The sequence below is a fragment of the Epinephelus lanceolatus genome, chromosome 6 (assembly GCF_041903045.1).
Source record: "Epinephelus lanceolatus isolate andai-2023 chromosome 6, ASM4190304v1, whole genome shotgun sequence".
NCBI lineage: Eukaryota > Metazoa > Chordata > Actinopteri > Perciformes > Serranidae > Epinephelus > Epinephelus lanceolatus.
In genome coordinates, this window is record NC_135739.1 from 18,924,860 (window position 1) to 18,942,352 (window position 17,493).

Consider the following 17,493-nt stretch of genomic DNA (forward strand, 5'->3'; position numbering starts at 1 on the left):
GAAAATCAGACAGGCGTTAGTGAGAGATTCAGAGAGCTGAACAGACAGTGTTACTTACTGGAACGTGGACTCTTGTGTGGTCCGTGTTATCAATGAGCGATTGGTTGAAAACAAGACATTAGTGCTTTTGTGAGCAGAGACAAAACAGACTAGGAGACACACAGCAAACAATCCTCAAAGACAAACGCAAAGATCAAAGTCATCAAAACAACTGTATGTAGACTTTTAAAGTCATTTACCAGCTGTTCTGAATTTGTTATTCATTGCTTAAGTGTAAAACTGGAATAGAAGACTACAGGCACAGATGAATTATTCATTGAACATTTAGTTGCTACATCGTGTATTCTGTTTGCAACAGAATATTTCCACTGCACACATCTCTTCTTTTAGATGTTTGTAATGATAAAAGAAACACTTTGAGACCAAAAACTGACTGAACCCCTGATGCTTTGCTGTGTGTCTCCACTGGAGCCAAGCGGCACATTGACAAACAAGATGGTAGCAGTATTAGAAACAATTAAACAACATTCATAAACATCAACAGTAAGCGCAACATTGATAAGAAGACATCTTAAGTAAGATTGAGATGTTAAGACAGTCTGAGCTACGATATGGGTACAGGTAGAAAACACAGAGATGGGCTCCATCAGCAAACACAGCAGAAGAGTGCATATTTAGATACCCTTTGAACAAAAACCACCACATTGGGATGCAGCTCTGAACACCACCCTCACCTCAGAGCACTCACACATTAGCATTCTTTTAGGACATGCTAGTAGAGCTGAATGAGGGAATTTATATGCGGAGCTTCAAAATATTAGTTTGAAAAATATTCAGAATACTCAAGAGCATTTGGGGGAGGGATTAAAGACTTCACAGTGGAAGAAAAACTGTACACACACTGATAACACTATCCAAATATTCCAGTCTATGTATCACTTGTTATAAACTGTATGTAAAAAACAGAGTGTGTAATTTCTGTTTTTCTTCCTTTGATCATGCCGACCAGACGCATGCGTTCCCAAAGTGAAATCATCATCAGCTTCCAACATGCTGCATCTCTTTCTTTATAGAGCAAATGCTGTCATGCAAGTTTCTTCAAGGTCAGCGGGGGCAGGTACCACCGGGGTTTCATAGCTGACATCGGAGATGAGACCAGAGCCCCCTAAAGTTCAGAGTGTCGTCTCTGAATGCAGATGCCGGCCCAGACGACCCCGTGGTATTCCTGTCTTCTCTATGGGCTCTGACAGGAGCCTGACCCTCGGATGGCTAAACCCAAACTGATGCACATCTCTACTTTTCTTTCTGCTCTGCTTTAATTTTTATTTCCGTTAGGTAAGTTTTAGGAAAATGGCCTCCAGAAAGAAAGACAAAAAGTGGGGCTGCACAATTAATTAAAATATTATCGAAACTGCAATATGGCCTAGTGCAACATCCAAATTACAGGAACTGCAGTTTTTTGGATAAAGGTAAAATGTTTCATAACATCCATTATAAATAAAGCATTGTGGTGCTACAGAGAGGCTTCGTCCAAATCATATTCTAGATGTAAGAGGACATATTTGTTTGGTACAGATCCCAGGAAAATCTCCACTTCAATCAAGACTCGTATCGCAATTGCAATATCTGTCAAAATAATTGCAATATCTTTTTTTTTGTATATCGTGCAGCCCTGACAGAAAGCGAGAAAGAAGGAGGTACATAATTATGTTAACAAAATGTTGTCTTGTTAAATCTTCCACATGCCCATGCAACAAACTGCTTGTTTCTCAATACACAGCGTGCACACAGAGCCAGAGGTCCTCACTCTTGTGCATGCACATGCACTTCCACCACCTACAACAAGGCACTGTGCAATCAATCCCTGAGAAAAAAACACACACACAATCTATTCTGCAAGCTGGAAACCTGAGCATTGAGAAAACAAGGTCATGTTATCAAAAATGTCCACAAGTGAAATCAACAGATCAAAGTCTGCACACACTTTATTTCACGTCCTTACACTCTTTACTAGCAACCACTTTGCTGAATCCAGGAGTCTATTACTGAAATGGACACACCATGTTAATTTGGACACTAAGTAACCCTGTCACCATGACAACATCATAAGCACCTCCCATCCTGGAGTGGAACCAGTAACCATGGAGACATGGACTTCAATTTGGAGCAAATTACAGTGCTGGGAGCAGGCAGAGGCTACATAGTAGACCTTTCAGTAAAGACCTATCAACAAGTCTGTAATGGGGCAGCATCAAATACTGATTCTCTCAACAGGCCCTGAAGTGCACAAGTTAAAGTTCTGTATTGATAACCCTACAACTGTTCTGCATGACATGTCTAGTTAGTCAAATCTACTGCACCTAATGATGAACTTGCCATTTGCTGCGGGTTACAGCAACTCGTGCTAAATATTGGCACTTTGGGTCAGTCCTATATACACAATCTGGAGGAAGGAAGGAAGGAGGGAGAGGAAGAGAGAGACAGAGTGAGGAGAGGAGGAGGTCAGGCAGGGAGAGCGGCTGCATACAGCACTTACTCTGAAGACATGAAGGAGGACAACGGTCCGACCTCCTTCGCTTTCTGTAGAGCGTGCTTCTGGTTGAACGCTGCCTCTGCCTCCTCTTCATCCTGATCAAAAAAGAAGAGGAGTAAAAGGCAGCGGAACAACTGTAGCATCTGTGAGTTTAAATAATTAAACAGAATCAAAGTGATGAGAGGAGATGAGAGCAGGACTGAACACGGCAGAGTGGAAAGATTATTAAGACTATTTAGCATTAAGTCACAGACTCTAACAAGAACAAGAGCAGGCTTGTTCTTTCTTTGCCACCTTTTTATTACCTTGGTGAGTTCTTGTGCGTTGGCGAGGTTATCCACAGCAATGGCCAAGAAGACATTCAGCAGGGTGTCTTGTCACAGTTGAGTTAAGGACATGGTCAAAGTGCAGCTGGGCAACCCTACCAATACTGACTGACACAACATTAACTGCTTGTTAAGAGACAGATAATAGAACCACAGATCCTCCCCTTCCTACCCAGAAACATACACGAATCTTACCTTAAAATGACTGATCAAGCTTTAGCTGTTAAAGTTAAGTGAAAAGTGAAAGTTGCACAATCTTAAGCTCTGGTCAGATCAAAGATTTACATAAGACAAGTTGAAACTTGCAGCTACGTGCAATGCGCCAGCCTGCAACATTCTGAAACCTGCCACTTTACACCTTTTCAACTAGACAAGATGGTGTATCGTCTATAGCTGCAATGATTAGCCAACTAATCAATTAGTTGATCGACAAAACACTAATTCAGAAACAAATTTGATCATCGATTTATTGAAATTTTTTGTGCAATAACGGCAGAAAGTTATGTTTTCTGTGTAGTTCTGTTCTAACATCCAGTTTTGGGTCTTTATTTGTGGCTGGATATAATTTGTAGCTTCTTAAAATATGAATGGGGATAGTGAGACACTTGCTATAGCTGCAAGTCTAGTTAAAATGACACAGTGACAACATAAAAAAGTGGAGTAGAGAATTTGGAGCATTCCACAGGGGCTTCATTGGAATACCTAGGGGGCTTATACAAATTTATGCTGTAAACTTGAGACAGGTGATCTCCTCACTTTTGTCAGTTTCTCCCATCTATTCCCAGAGCAGTTCTTTCAGTGAGAGGAGTTGGTGTTAGCTCTCTTTCCTCTGTCCAAAACTCCATTTTCAACCAGCTTACAGTTTGTAATTGACTTGACCAGTTGACTTTGCCACAAGATGACTGGCTGTTGAAACAGGTGACGTGCCTTATCTTCTAAAACAAGGAACTGGTGACTTGGCAAGCTGATTTACAGGCAACACCATCAGCTGGCTTGAGTCGAGCTGAGACAGGCCGGTATCTATTTTAGTATATTTTATTACTGATGGTAGTTAGTATAGGCTACTGACTAAAAAGAAGGCATTAAGTGCTGTGTATGGCACTTGGAAATGAAACCATTCATATTTAATTAAGGAGTGATAAAGGATACAGTTTCCAAACAGCGTGAGCACTATAAAGTAGATAGAGGACCACATGCCAGACTTCACTCCTCCTTGAGAGCGAATACCGTTGTACATCACCTCGTTCCAGTCCTCTCCAGTCAGGATCTGAGAAAACACACCCACAACGACACACACAAACACACAGAACATTATCTACAAAACTATCCTGAGCATCACCGTTGAGCTTAGCTATAAACTCCACACTTCCTGTATATTGTGAGTGTCTGCAGTACATTGTGTTAGCAATAAACTGACAGGTTTATTTCCAGACCTGAAAGACGGTCATGATGGCTGCAGGAAAGGTGTCAAAGTTTGTCGGGGTGTAGTCTTCAAAGATGAACCTGTGAGAAAGAGACACACTTAAAAAAGCAGGGCTGGGTCTACTTTTCTGTTTATTTTATTTTCTCGGTCAGAGAGAAATCAATTCTCCTCCTCTCCAGCTGGCTGGCTGATGTTTTTTTTCCATGTGCTCTGTATTCTTGAGGCCAGTTCATACACAAGGCCGGCCTTTATTGAAGTGACAGCTTGTGGGAAACAGCATCGACTCGGGGGAAAACAAAGCAACAAAAGCTGTGTGTGTGTGTGTGACAGAGAAAGTCTGAGATCTCCACCAAGCTCACACAGTCTGTTGGTATAATGAAAACAACTGTGAACAGGCCACAGGACAATCTATTCTCCTCTAAACTGAGTGTATTCAATAAAGAGGAATCTACTGAGCCATGGAGTCTACCTCAGCCTTGTTTTTAATGTTTGTAAATCTGTCTTCGCAGGAACCACAGGAAATGAGTAATGAGCTGAGTGGGAGAGAAAAACAGTCTATATTTTCTGCCAGATTAAATAGATTTGTCTTTCTGCCCAGATGGTTCCTCACTTGACTCAATTTCTTTACAGAACTACAAGCACTTTATTCTGTAGGTGACTAGTTAGTGTTACCTGCCACCAAAGAGCTGCATGCCAAGGAGTGCAAAGACAACGATGAAGAGGAACAGGAGGAAGATGAGGGAGATGATGGACTTCATGGAGTTCATGAGAGAGACGACAAGGTTTCTCAGCGACGCCCAGTACCTTAAAAGTCACAAAATATCACATTAGTGCAAGAAAAGGTTTTTAAAATGTGAATGTAATACTTAATGTTATTGTTTAAGAGGAATTAAAATGGATAGTTCAGATTTTTTGACGTGGGGTTATATGAGGTACTTACAGTATATAATCAGTATAGTCAGTGCATTACCTGCAGTAGATGGCGGTCAGCAGCAATGCAATGTAACATTTATTCAAGTACTGTACTTAAGTACGAAATTAAGGGCACCTGCATGTACTTGAGTATTTTAATCTTATGCCACTTTCAACTTTTACTGCACTACATCTCACTTTAGTTACTAGTCACTTTACAAATTAAGATTGTTGCACACAAGACATATGAAAATATACAAGTGCAGCTGAAATGATTAGTCGATTGATCAATTGACCAAAAAAATTAACTAACTGGCAACAGGCATTTTCCTGATTGCACTTACACACTTTTACTTGAGTAACATGTTCAATGCAGGACTTTTACTTGTGACGGAGTATTTTTACAGCGTGGTATCAGTACTTTTACATAAGCAAAGGATCTTAATACTTCATCCACCACTGGCAGTCGGCACACGCCCAGTTTGAAGAGGCAGGTGGGAGAACTGCCACAGGCACTAAGCAATGTACTGCTGTGGAAGGGGCAGCAGCAACAAATGTATCTAAGGCATGTAAAAAAAAAAAAGACAGTATCAGTTTAAGTGTATACTATACGTAGATAGCCCTTTCCAACAGAGAACTGAAGCTGTTATATCCATCTATGGTCACTTCAAAGCCACCAGACTCCTTTGACAAAAACAATAATTTTACCTTGTAAAATACAGGAGCTGCTAGTCTCTGCTGCCTCGATCAGTTAGTTAGTTTGTGTTACTGTGTGATTTTGGTGAATCCAAACTAACCCTATGAAACACCAAAATTACACAATAATACACACTAACTAACCGATCGAGGCAGAGGTAAACCAGCAACTCCCCGAGTTCTGCAAGGTAAGAAATACATTTTGGTGCTGCTCACATCCAGAGGAGTACATTGCTTAGCTTCTGTGCTGGTACTCGGTGTCTGCTTGATCAAACTGGGGTGTGCCAACTGTGGTTGTATAAAGTCTTTGGTGGCTCCAGAGGAATCTGTGTGAAGTCTGATAAATTGCCCCAAGTGATGTCGCTCCTAATCTCTGCTTGAGGCTAAGTAAGCCGCTACTAGCATGACACACCCAAATCCTGAAACAAACAGTCGCAAACAGTTAATTGTTTTCATTGTGGTTGATGTAGGTACCATGTTTTGACAAGGAGGTACGACTCATTGTATAGTTAGAGAATATCTGAGGTTCTGCTGCATCAATTTTGATTTGTTTTTTCAACTGCCCATCGAGAGATACAGATTTACAAATTTTAAGAAATGCAATAAAAAAGAATTCTCTACACAACACACACACACACACAAAAACTGCATATTACATCAACACTACAAACTCAACATGACTGCTAGCTTTCAGTCAACAGTGAAATGCACCATGTAAATAACATGAAACATCTCAACAGATGGCAAAGAGCGAGGAAGGCTGCAGCACTAACTTGGTGATCTTGAAGATCCTCAGCAGACGGAGAGCTCGCAGGACACTGATGCCAAAGGAAGTGCCAGGCCTGAAGAAACCCCACAGCACTTCAAAGATGCTGCCAATGATCACCTACAGACATATAAACGTACATGCATCTTCAATAAAAACCGCCAGAAACAAATGAGTCTAGGCTAACAGCTAGGACAGAGCCACAGTGAGACAGGAGAGAAGATCCAACAGAGACAGGTATAGAGGAAGAGAGGGCTGGTGCTGCATAATTTAAGAACACAAGCAGCTGGATTTTGGGGAAAACAAATATGTAGAGAGGGAGACAAAGTACTGACACTGCAGTCGAAACAGTTGAAGGAAGAGTGGAAGTAGAGACGCGGTCCCAGGCTGTACATCTTCAGAAACATCTCAGTCAGAAACAGAGCAAGAAACAGGAACTCTGCATAATCTGGAAAACAACAAAAAAAGGAATTTAGATTTGGAACTTTACATGATGAAGAAGAGCCATTTGATTAATTCACAGCAGGTGTTTAAAACTGCCTCAAGGTCAAATGAAGTGTGACTCACAAAGGAAGTTGGAAAGCCAGAGGGGCTGGTTATGGTGAACAATGGCCACACACAGCGTGTTGAGAGCTACGAGGCCCAGCACTGTCCAGTAGAAAGTGTGTGTCTTTACCACACGGCGAATGGAGATGCGCAGGAGACGTTCCTTGCGGCGAAAATACGCTGTTGGACCTCGTTTGGCACTCCTGATACTTGCTCTAGCCATGGGGATGCCTTGAGGGATAAGCAGGAGACAGAGAGGGAAAGGTAGAGAGATACTGTTTCCCAACTAGCAGTGCTTGTACAACATGTTCCTGTTCTGAATCTCTAACTATGTCCCCAATTCTGTTTACAACCAGACTGCAGCAGAGCTCAGTGTGCCCTACTGAAGTATGCCTTACATTTTATGTGCCCATATTCATGAGGCTGTCCAGCTCCCACTCACCCACAGAGGAGATGTCACCATATTGTTCCTCCCCTGGTTGTCCTCGATGCACCGCATCCATCCCTCTCCTCTTGATGGTGGTGGCTCTCTTCAACACTGCGGACAGAGCAGGTTGAGCATGAAAAGTCCCAGAACAAGATGGAATGAAAAGATGAAATTAGAGGGGACATACTGTGTGCATAATAATAAGAAGCTTCATTTAAATGGCTCTTCTCCTAACAAGGTAATAAAGAGCTTTTCAGAAAAAAACACAGACAAAAAAAATTAAAAAAAAATAGAATAACATACAAACAAATACCAAAAATATAAAATATAATATTATATTTCAGGATGGTGACACAAAGCAGACTTTAGGGCAACATGACCACAAAATACTGTTTACTTTTTGCTATTTGTTTTATTTAAACCCCCAAATTCAGTTTATCACTCCACCCTAAGATTTATATTTGCTAACCATCACTCTACTTATCAATGCATCTTGTATGAAAACATTGGGTGACCATCTCTAACAGTTAGATGTGATAGGCACTGGTTTCTAGTTATTTATAAAGCCTTAAATGGCAACATGGCTTCATATGTCATTTCTTTATTAATGTTTTTTTTAATTGTGAACAACACAGTGTAACCATTGCAACATATCATCGTGCATGTTTGGTTTTAGAGGCCGTTTACACGTTGCCGGCTATTTTCATAAACGGACATTTCACCGTCTCCGTTTTCAAAAAATTCACTTACCCATGTATATATACACAAGAGCATGCCAAACCTGTAGGTGGCAGTGTAACGAGAAGCTCAAGCCTTCCATGTATCCATTGTCACCATAGCAACATAGGTCGCACTTTTGACACAGGCACAAGTTCCGGCGCATACTGTGACGTCTGCTGCCTATAACTCCGTCTATCTCCGTTTATCTCAGTTTACATGCAAACGCGCAACCGGAGTTTTCCAAAATCTCCACTCTGGCCGGAGTCTTTAGAAAGACTCGTTTTCAGAGGAGAAATCTCCGTTTGCGTGTAAACGAAGGGCACGAAGGAAGATGTCTCCGTTTATCAAAATCACCGTGTACATGTAAACAGCCTCTTACTGTCCTGTCACTTTGTCTCCATCCGTCTGTTCTCCTGTGCCCTCCAGAAGGTGTAGTGTTTCTGTGTTTTAATTTGCTTTAATTTTACTCTTGACATCATTGCCTCAATGCTTCCTCAAGATTTAAATAAAAGTTGGATGAATAAATGAATAAATGTTTTGATCACATTGGGCTGAATCATAGATTTTTGAAGTTTTGCTGGTTGCATGTTTACGTGGCCCAAAAAACAGCCTTGTGTGACCACCTTTACATCTTAAAACACTAATAGGCAGACTCAGGCAGTATGTAACTGTGGAAACTTATATAATGATGAAGCAAATGACAAAGGAATCACAATGAGGATCATCTACACGACAAGCTAATGTCTGTGAAGTTTCAGCTGAGAGGGAAAGTTGAGCTCATTAACATTGCAGCTGAATGAGATAAAAATGATCATTTAATGTACAATGTGTAATGATCCAAACAAACTGACTGCAAACCTTCTGCTGCTGTAATATGATTTCCGTCATAGCAAACCATGCTCTGAGGCGACTTGACGGTCCATGCATTTCTCTTATTTGAGCTGCGGCCATACAGTATCGGTGACACGCCGTGCAGTGCACACATGCTGGAGTGAGTGTGATGAGTATGTTTTGGCCTTTTCACTGACTGTTCATGATTACCTTTCAGCCTATCCTTCCCTCGCTCACACACACATCTCCCTGCTACCTTGTGATTTCTGAATCTACTTGTAGTCAATATTTGCTTGGGGACTTTATTTAATAAGCTGTTGATCAAACACACACAGAAACACACAGATACACAAAAAGATTGCTGCCATTTCACTCACTCACACACACACACTCACACACACACACACACACACACACACAGAGGAGTGTTTGCTAAAGGCATGAACACTGAGCCCTGTCAACAAATACAGACACACACACACACACACCCAAGCACATGCATGCTGCTGCCTTTTCAGACCAATGGTTGCTATGGCAACCGCACTGTGCCGCCTTTCTTTTTAATCAAAGCTATCACAGCTTCCGCATTTATTTCCATCCCAACAGCTGGAGCCACTATCTGTTTCTACTACAGATTTGTATCATCCAATTTATTTCTACCTTGTCAGAGTGGCTTTGTTCTTCAAGTGACAGAAACATACTGAACAAGAAACACACCTGAACCAAGGATTTGCTCTCCTTTTTCTATGTCAAAGTGTTTGTATGTTTGTATTTGACCAACAGTGTGTGCGCATGTGTGTGTGTGTGTGTGTGTGTGTGGGGCAAATGAGGTGGAGAAGTTGGTGAGGGCGAGAGCAGAACAGAGGACGGTTCTCACCATAGGCACCACCTGTACTCCACTCTGGGAGGCTCCTGAGAGCTGCCAATCAATCAACATTTAATAAAAGCCGTGCTGGTTTAGCGAGGAGGAAAGGTCAAAGTAGAGTTGAGAGGGTCAGAGTAGGCACTTACAGTAACTGTCTGTAGGGTACCGTGTCTAGTGTCACTACCAGCGCTAATTTTCTCTATGTGACATTGAGAGTTGTAGAGAGCGATGTAATGGTGTATAATCTGTGCAAGTGCACCACACTCAATACAACATGTCCTGAACTTACGTAATATACTGCACTGTATATATTTATGTATTTATTTTCTGCAGTTGGGGTCAATATTGAATCCTTTTCAAGTTTTCCAGCTCAGCAGTGAAATATCAACAAGGCTAAAAGACTATAGCCACGCTAGCAGCTTTTTGAGGCTGTAGGTACAGCAATGATTTGTGCTAGTGAGCATGTTCACAGTGACAATGCTAAGATTTATGACAGCAACGCCTGATACCAACTGTGGGGCATAAAGATTGGTTACAACATTATTTGACATTGGTACTGGGCTGCTCACCCAATTTATGCTGATGTTAAAGTAAGACAAGGGTAGCTTTGCAGGGGTGATGAATCCAAGTACTGGAAAAATTCAAATTCTGACCTAGTGATGTCACTAGATAAAAGCTAGAGGATCACCTAAAGCCGGGCTGAGACTACAGGAATTTTAAAATCCTACCTGACTTTAAATTTGGGTCGCATCACACACATAAGTAGAAATGTTCTGCTCTCTGATTTCAAACATGCGCACACTACAAGATTTGAAAATAATGGCGCATCACAGACCACAGGATATCATTAACATTATTGTGCTAGAGGAGCATGAATGCACCACCTCACGTGATCTCATGGGGAAGCAGATGTAAGCAAAATGGAGATTGACGAGGTGCGACACTTTGCTGTAATGTTGATGATGCTTTGCTTTGAAAACAAAAGCAGAAGGCTAAACGAGAAAATGATTGGGGAGACGCAGTCAACACGAGATGTTTATTTTAAAGTGGGAGCTGGAGGTGAGATTTAATAGTCAGTTTTAATCTCAACAGCAGTATCCTAACTAACACTAGCCTCAAGGGCTAGAATGTTTAGCATTACTTAGCAACACCGTCAGCTGCTCTATTCTGATGTAATCATAACCATAATCATCCAGATGTTAAATTCTAAATGTGAAACATGTTTGAAACGATCAGGGCAGCCCTGATGAGTATGTGAGCAGTTCATGAGGTTTAAAACAGGGTCTGTAAACTTCTCACATCACTAAATAATCTGGGCTGAGTATTGGTTCCGACCAAGGACCCAGACTGGATTTCTCCTGATAGTCAGGAGGGGTGAAGTGGGGATAACTCAGCCCAAAACGTCTCTAGTCTGAGCCCAGCTTAAGTCTGTAGGATTCATCCTCCAGGAGTGTTTGAACAAAAATTCATGGCAATCCAGTTTTGAGACATTTCAGCCTGGACCAAAGTGGTGGTCCTATAACTAACTGACATTGACACTGCTTGCTGCTAGTATGGCTAAAAATGATCAACTAGCTTGAAATGTAATTTAATTTCACTGGAAAGAGCTTTTATAACTCCAATATGTATACCTTTAAAAATAGCGTGTCAAGCTAAAATCACAGACAAATACATAATACAGACTCTAATAGCATTTGCTTGAGTAGCCTTTACAAAGCACAGTTAGTGCATTTAGTGTGCATGCCAGCATTAAACTGATTCAGTCGAAGATAGACAGAATGTAAAGCAATGTGAGGATAGCAGAAAGACAATGTGCACAATGAAACCAGGAAAAATAATGATCTCTGCTTACTTACCGTCGAGGGCAGAAGGTCCTGAATTCTTATTCTCCTCAGCGAGCATCACTTCCTCTAGAAAGCAAAAAGTCAAGCCACAATCAGAAATGAGCAGCAGATGATGGCTCAGATGGAGAAAGAGATATACTGGCATCTTTTGTGACTATATCTAAATCTCAATTACGGTGGAGAAAGCAGCTGACAGAAAGCAGGTCGCATCAGATAGTCCCACGTTCCACTATTGAAAGGATTAGTCTTAAAGCTTAAAGTGAAATATCGATTTTGCTTTTCTCATCAAGAGTCTTGGTCTCCCTGCGCTGTGACTGGGACTAAAGCTACCTGCTCTGTCGATCCAGGCCCGATAGCCATTGAGCTCTCTCTCAATCTGCTGTTGGCGTCTCAGTTTCATGAAGGCCCTGCGGTTTTCCACCCTCTCCCTCTCCTTGGCAAATTCCCTGCAGAACAGAATCAAACCACAGAATCATTTGTTTACTCTTTGAGGATACGGGGATTTACTGTCACATGGATAAATAATTCCTCTTGGAGACAATCACCCGGGAAGAGCTATTGTTGTCTTGAACTAAGCTCCTCTCATTGTTCATTCAAACACAAGAGGAGAGGAGAGCAAGGCAAAGGAGGTCTCTTCTCTCGCTCAGTGGAGATAATGATAATGTGGATCCCCCATTAACCTTTCTGTAGTACTAATTAACTTGTATAGACTTTAACACCATGTACTCAAACAGCACAGTTTGGCTTGACAGTAGCTTGTTTGCCAGCCACCTCACTAGTCAGTGAAAAAACAACTTACAGTGTGTTGTCTGGTTTTCAGACTGCCAGGTCCTAAATCAACAGCAACAACACCACCAGCTGACTGTGTGGCTGTAGCTCATTTCAGGGGGTGTCTGCTTTGACGGATGTGGTGTAGACTTGAAAGGGCCTGAAAACTAGTAGGCAGAACCTGTACCCACTCCACAAAAGATTCAATCTATCCTGACAAAGACCAAACTAATGGTGTGTTTGAGTGGCCCTTACTCAGCGAAAGTAATGCCTTTGTCCCTTGTGGCACATGGCACCACAATGCGCCAAAGCCCCACACCCAAACCCCCTTACCTGCCGTGTCGGTGTGCTGTTTTGTAAGGCCCGTCACCTAAGACGAATTTGGCATGGGAGCTAATAATCAAGTCATAAAGTGAAACATTTCACCTGCATCACCAATGAGTTAAAAAGGACCACCTAAAGGCCCCATTGGGCAGCTGTAGCACGGGAGCTAGAGCAGCTGTCTACGAATCAGAAGGTCAGTAGGTCAATGCCTGGTCCCTGCAGGCTAGAAAAGCACCACCTTGGTTCAGATTTTTAGGTGAAAAGATGTGCTTAGACACAAATACGATCAACAGAAAGTTGTATTATTTCATATTTGGTTGATAAAGGCCAATGTAGTCATGGCAAGCATAATAAAAAGCTGGTAAAATTATGTATTTATGAGCTATGAGCTAGAAAAGCCCCATAAATCTCCCTCACAAAAGGCGGAAACCTTAATGAGTTTAAAATGAACCTGGATTGAACTTCCTGGTAACTGTTTGTAAACATACTTGGCAGCGAAAATGAAAGTCAAACCCATATTCATTCTCGTTTGGCATTTCACCTCGCCATATGTGCTTTTCTTTGGCGCTGGGTCTCTTGGATGCCTGCTGTACGCCCATAAATAGCCCGAACACAGAAAATAAGAGGAAAATATAAAAACACAGGCAGACAGCAGAGTCTCTGCAGGAAACAAAACTCAACACACTTCTAGTGGGTCATAACTCATGTTTGAGAGGGATTACTTCTGTATGAGTCCATGCTTTGTTTTTAGGAAAACCCTGCATAGTGTATCTTTAAACATGAACCTACCCAGAGAGGACTCCCAGCACCAGGTTCAGGACAAAGAAAGAGCCGATGATGATGAGAGGGATGAAATAGAGCCAGTTCCAGTTGGGGCCCAAGGCATCGTCGGTCTGAAACATCAAAATAAATTCTAAATTCAGTAAAATCACGTCACGGCTGGAGCAGACTCATGCTGCCACTGGGATACAAGACAGAAATACACAGGTGTAGGTGTTTGGGTGGCTGCTGAAAGTTTAAGTCGGAGGGCAGGCAGGGCATCGAACAGAGACATCATGTGTATTGATCTACTCTGGCCTCACAGGAAGAGTGTGGAGGAGAGTGGAGAAGTTACTGTATGAAGCCAATATAGAAACAGAGTATTACATCTTTACTTTAGTCAGTAAGTCTGTATGGTCAGCAGTTCTTTTTCAGCTGCACAGTAGCAGCGCGTCGTCCCCCTCTTTCCTTCCTCCTTTATTGTTCATCTGCAAAGCTCATTCAGCATCACTTTAGACAACATAATACAATCACTCTGGAAAATCATCTGCCTTCATCCGTCTCAATAAAAACTGAAAGAGCCGGCAGCTGACCGCAAATTAAACCCTGGGACAGCAGTTTGTGTGTGAGTGTGTGCTTATGGTTGTTGCTTTACCAAGATAATCTAAGGTAGAAGAAGAGACAACTAAAAAGACAAAGAAATTAATACTCATAGGTGTTCTGTTTCTCCCACAGGATGAGTAAGGCTCAAACTTTTACTTCTGCAATTGTCTTTAGGTTTCCACATATTTATTAACTGGCAATAGTGATTTTTGGCCACAATAAGTACATATATAATTTTTTTTAGAAATAGTATATACAAGACACATAACTTGTCTATTCTTCTTTCTTTTATAATGATTAAAACTGGCTCATTAATGGAAATCTTTAGACTATAGCTAAACAAAATTCATAAAGTCCACCACCCTGACTTCTTAAATACTTATTATTATCTGTTATCAAATCTAATGCTTAAGAGTTTGGGATAAATTCAGTGTTTTTTGGCCTTGGGGGAGTGTCGCAACTATTATTTTTTATTTTAATCAATCTTCAACTGATTAAATTTCAACAAAACTTCTGTAAGCAGTTTGGACCTTGATGAGTGTGTTTCTTTATTGGTTTGAAAATTGATTAAAAACTGGGCCTGAAACACTCAAAAATGTTTGACTGGAAAAGCTTTGGAACAATAATTTTTCATAATTTTCTTCTATTGCCAAAAGTAAATGAAAGTGAAATACACAAACTTTTTCAGAATGATCCAGTCTCATCTTAAATAATAAAGCAATTTAAACTGAGAGAACTGTTGTTCTGATGGCAGCACTGAGCCAGGCATCTGAATGTTGAAATTAAATATTTTATCCATCTATGTAGTGACTTTGCAAATACCAAAGTGTCCAGGCCTTCGTGAGCAGAATGATATATATTTTTTTGCAGTCGCTACTCCCATGTGTTTTAACATGGGCAGTGTTTTGTACAGTGTCCCTATCTGAGGACTGGATCTTGTAATTCAGCTGCAGCCAGAGGTGGACATGATTGGACTTGATTTGTTGGATGGTCATGCAGGCAACAGATATATCAAATTAGCAAATGGTGCCGCTGCTTGCTTTTCTGTTTACATACTCTGTGTGTGTGTGTGTGTGTGTGTGTGTGTCTGCGGTCCAGCTCCTCTCACTCTGACATAGATGCCCAAGAAGCGCACTGCAGCACCTCATCCCTGTTTTACAGTTACGCTACAGCACAAAAAGGCATTGTTTCTGGCTTCATCACTCACTAAGAACATGATAGAGTATTTTCCTTTTTTCTTTTACATAACTGCAGGGGAATTCAAAACACATTCTCTAGCTTTTGCAATTGGACTAAGAGTCCTTGAGCATTAAAAACATTCAGTTCACTTGACTTCCTGTCAATCCTACAGAGCAACAATATTTCTGACTCAGTCTACTCTTATTCGAAATCAATCTTGAACAATTGACTGCTCCAGGATGTGGACCAGGAGGACTTGAAGATACCAGTCAAGCAGGATGACAAAACTACATGCCAATAGATGCCACTGAGTCACATGAACATGAGAGAATAAAAATACTTTAAGATGCATGGTTCTGCTAAACCTGCCTTGAGAATCATGGTAAAATAAATAATACACATTAGTTCCTTGTACTGAAATATGGGTAAACAGAAAAGACTATTTTTAAATCTACTCTTTGTATTGATATTCACACAGAACATAGCAGAGGTGTATACAGTCATTAATCCTAGATTACATTTCTAAGAGATTCTGAAGCGTGCCATATTTCATAACTAGTAGGTGGGCAGTCTAATCTCTATTCAGCTGTTGCAGCATGTTGCAGCAGGTTATACATGTCTCAGGATAGATGGAATAAAAATGGCAAGCTGAGAGCAAAACAGGAATCAACAGAGCACTCTGCAGTTTCAACAGAAAAATCACAAGCCAGTAACCCCCTGTCCCCATGTTCTCCATCCACAGACAGACCGCCTGGCAGAGGAGGATACAGGGGTTACAGACCTCCACTCAGCTAGTATCAGAGTGCTGGAGCCAAAGCCGCTTCTCTTCTTTAGCGTTAATGGAATCTAAATTGTGACAAAATGCTGCTGCACCTCAATAATTTGCAGCAATTCTGGGAAATATTATGAGTGGCACATATATCTGTGTGTGTGTGTGTGTGTGTGTGTGTGAGCAGTCTCACATTGTAGAGTACAGTGGTCCATCCCTCCATGGTGATGCACTGGAAGACAGTGAGAACAGCAAACAGGATGTTGTCAAACTGAGTGATGCCGTCATTAGGGCCAATCCAGGTATCGGAGCAGGTGTATTTGGCCGGACACTGACGCACGCCACACGGGACCTCGTACTCAGAGGAGTCCACTGTCTCGTTTTCTGAACAGAATGGTGCATAGAGAGATAGAGAGAGAAAAAAGGAAGAAAAATGTTATGTGTCTTACAAGAGTCCATAGTTCCCAACATCAGACAACAGACCTTACCTTGTTCAGTGAATGAATTTGAAAACTATTCAACACTTTTCACACAGAATCTGAGAGTATGAATCTTTTGTTTTTTCGCCTACTGGTTTTTATGCTTCATCACATGAAGTTTAATTCTGCTAGATGATCTAGGCCAATCCATAAGTACCCATCATATCATGCTAGCTTGTCGGGAGGGGGCTAATTAACAAAATTTAGCTACATTTTGATGAGGGAAAAAACTGGCATGGCCATTTTCACAGTGGTCATTTGACCTCTAACCTCAAGGTATCTGACTGAAAGTGGGCTCTATGGGTACCCAAAAGTCTCCCCTTCACAAGCATGCCCATTTTATGCTAGTCCCATGCAGTTTAGGGCAATGTAGCTTTTTACATACAGTAAATGGTTGCCTGCTGTATTTGAATATTTCTGCATAATGGGGTCCCTTAAAAGTCTTGAAATTGCACCTGTTGGGTATGACTGAGATGCTGAGACTGTTGTGGGCTCATTGGTCCCAGGTTTATTCATGCGTAATGAAGCTAGTCCCCATTGAACCCATTTTTCTATTTGAATAAAGTGACCTATCATGGCCTTTAGGATTATCACAGCCTCATGAAACTTGAAAACTACAAACTAGAGACCCTGGGCCTTCAGAGGATGAATGGCTTTTATAGGTAAGTTGAAAATATTTCTTTTCTTTCAGTACAGAAGTGTTTGCCATCCAATCTCTGAAAA

At 41.3% G+C, this 17,493-nt stretch overlaps 1 protein-coding gene across 5 annotated transcripts in view; it reads right to left on the reverse strand.

Moving 5' to 3' along the window:
- Positions 1-17,493, reverse strand: part of cacna1ea (calcium channel, voltage-dependent, R type, alpha 1E subunit a) — a 149,733-nt gene that overhangs the window by 36,640 nt on the left and 95,600 nt on the right. For 3 of the 5 annotated variants that reach the window (XM_078168762.1, XM_033621369.2, XM_033621368.2), the window contains exons 8-21: positions 16,485-16,675; positions 13,771-13,874; positions 12,220-12,335; positions 11,902-11,955; positions 10,058-10,099; positions 7,645-7,740; positions 7,224-7,433; positions 6,992-7,104; positions 6,664-6,776; positions 4,955-5,086; positions 4,293-4,362; positions 4,009-4,126; positions 2,839-2,906; positions 2,537-2,628 (exon numbers count right to left, since the gene is read on the reverse strand). In XM_078168762.1, coding sequence (XP_078024888.1) covers positions 2,537-2,628; positions 2,839-2,906; positions 4,009-4,126; positions 4,293-4,362; positions 4,955-5,086; positions 6,664-6,776; positions 6,992-7,104; positions 7,224-7,433; positions 7,645-7,740; positions 10,058-10,099; positions 11,902-11,955; positions 12,220-12,335; positions 13,771-13,874; positions 16,485-16,675 — 1,519 coding nt within the window. The remainder of the gene's footprint in view (positions 1-2,536; positions 2,629-2,838; positions 2,907-4,008; positions 4,127-4,292; positions 4,363-4,954; positions 5,087-6,663; positions 6,777-6,991; positions 7,105-7,223; positions 7,434-7,644; positions 7,741-10,057; positions 10,100-11,901; positions 11,956-12,219; positions 12,336-13,770; positions 13,875-16,484; positions 16,676-17,493) is intronic. The other 2 variants (XM_078168763.1, XM_033621374.2) reach the window with 1 other exon arrangement.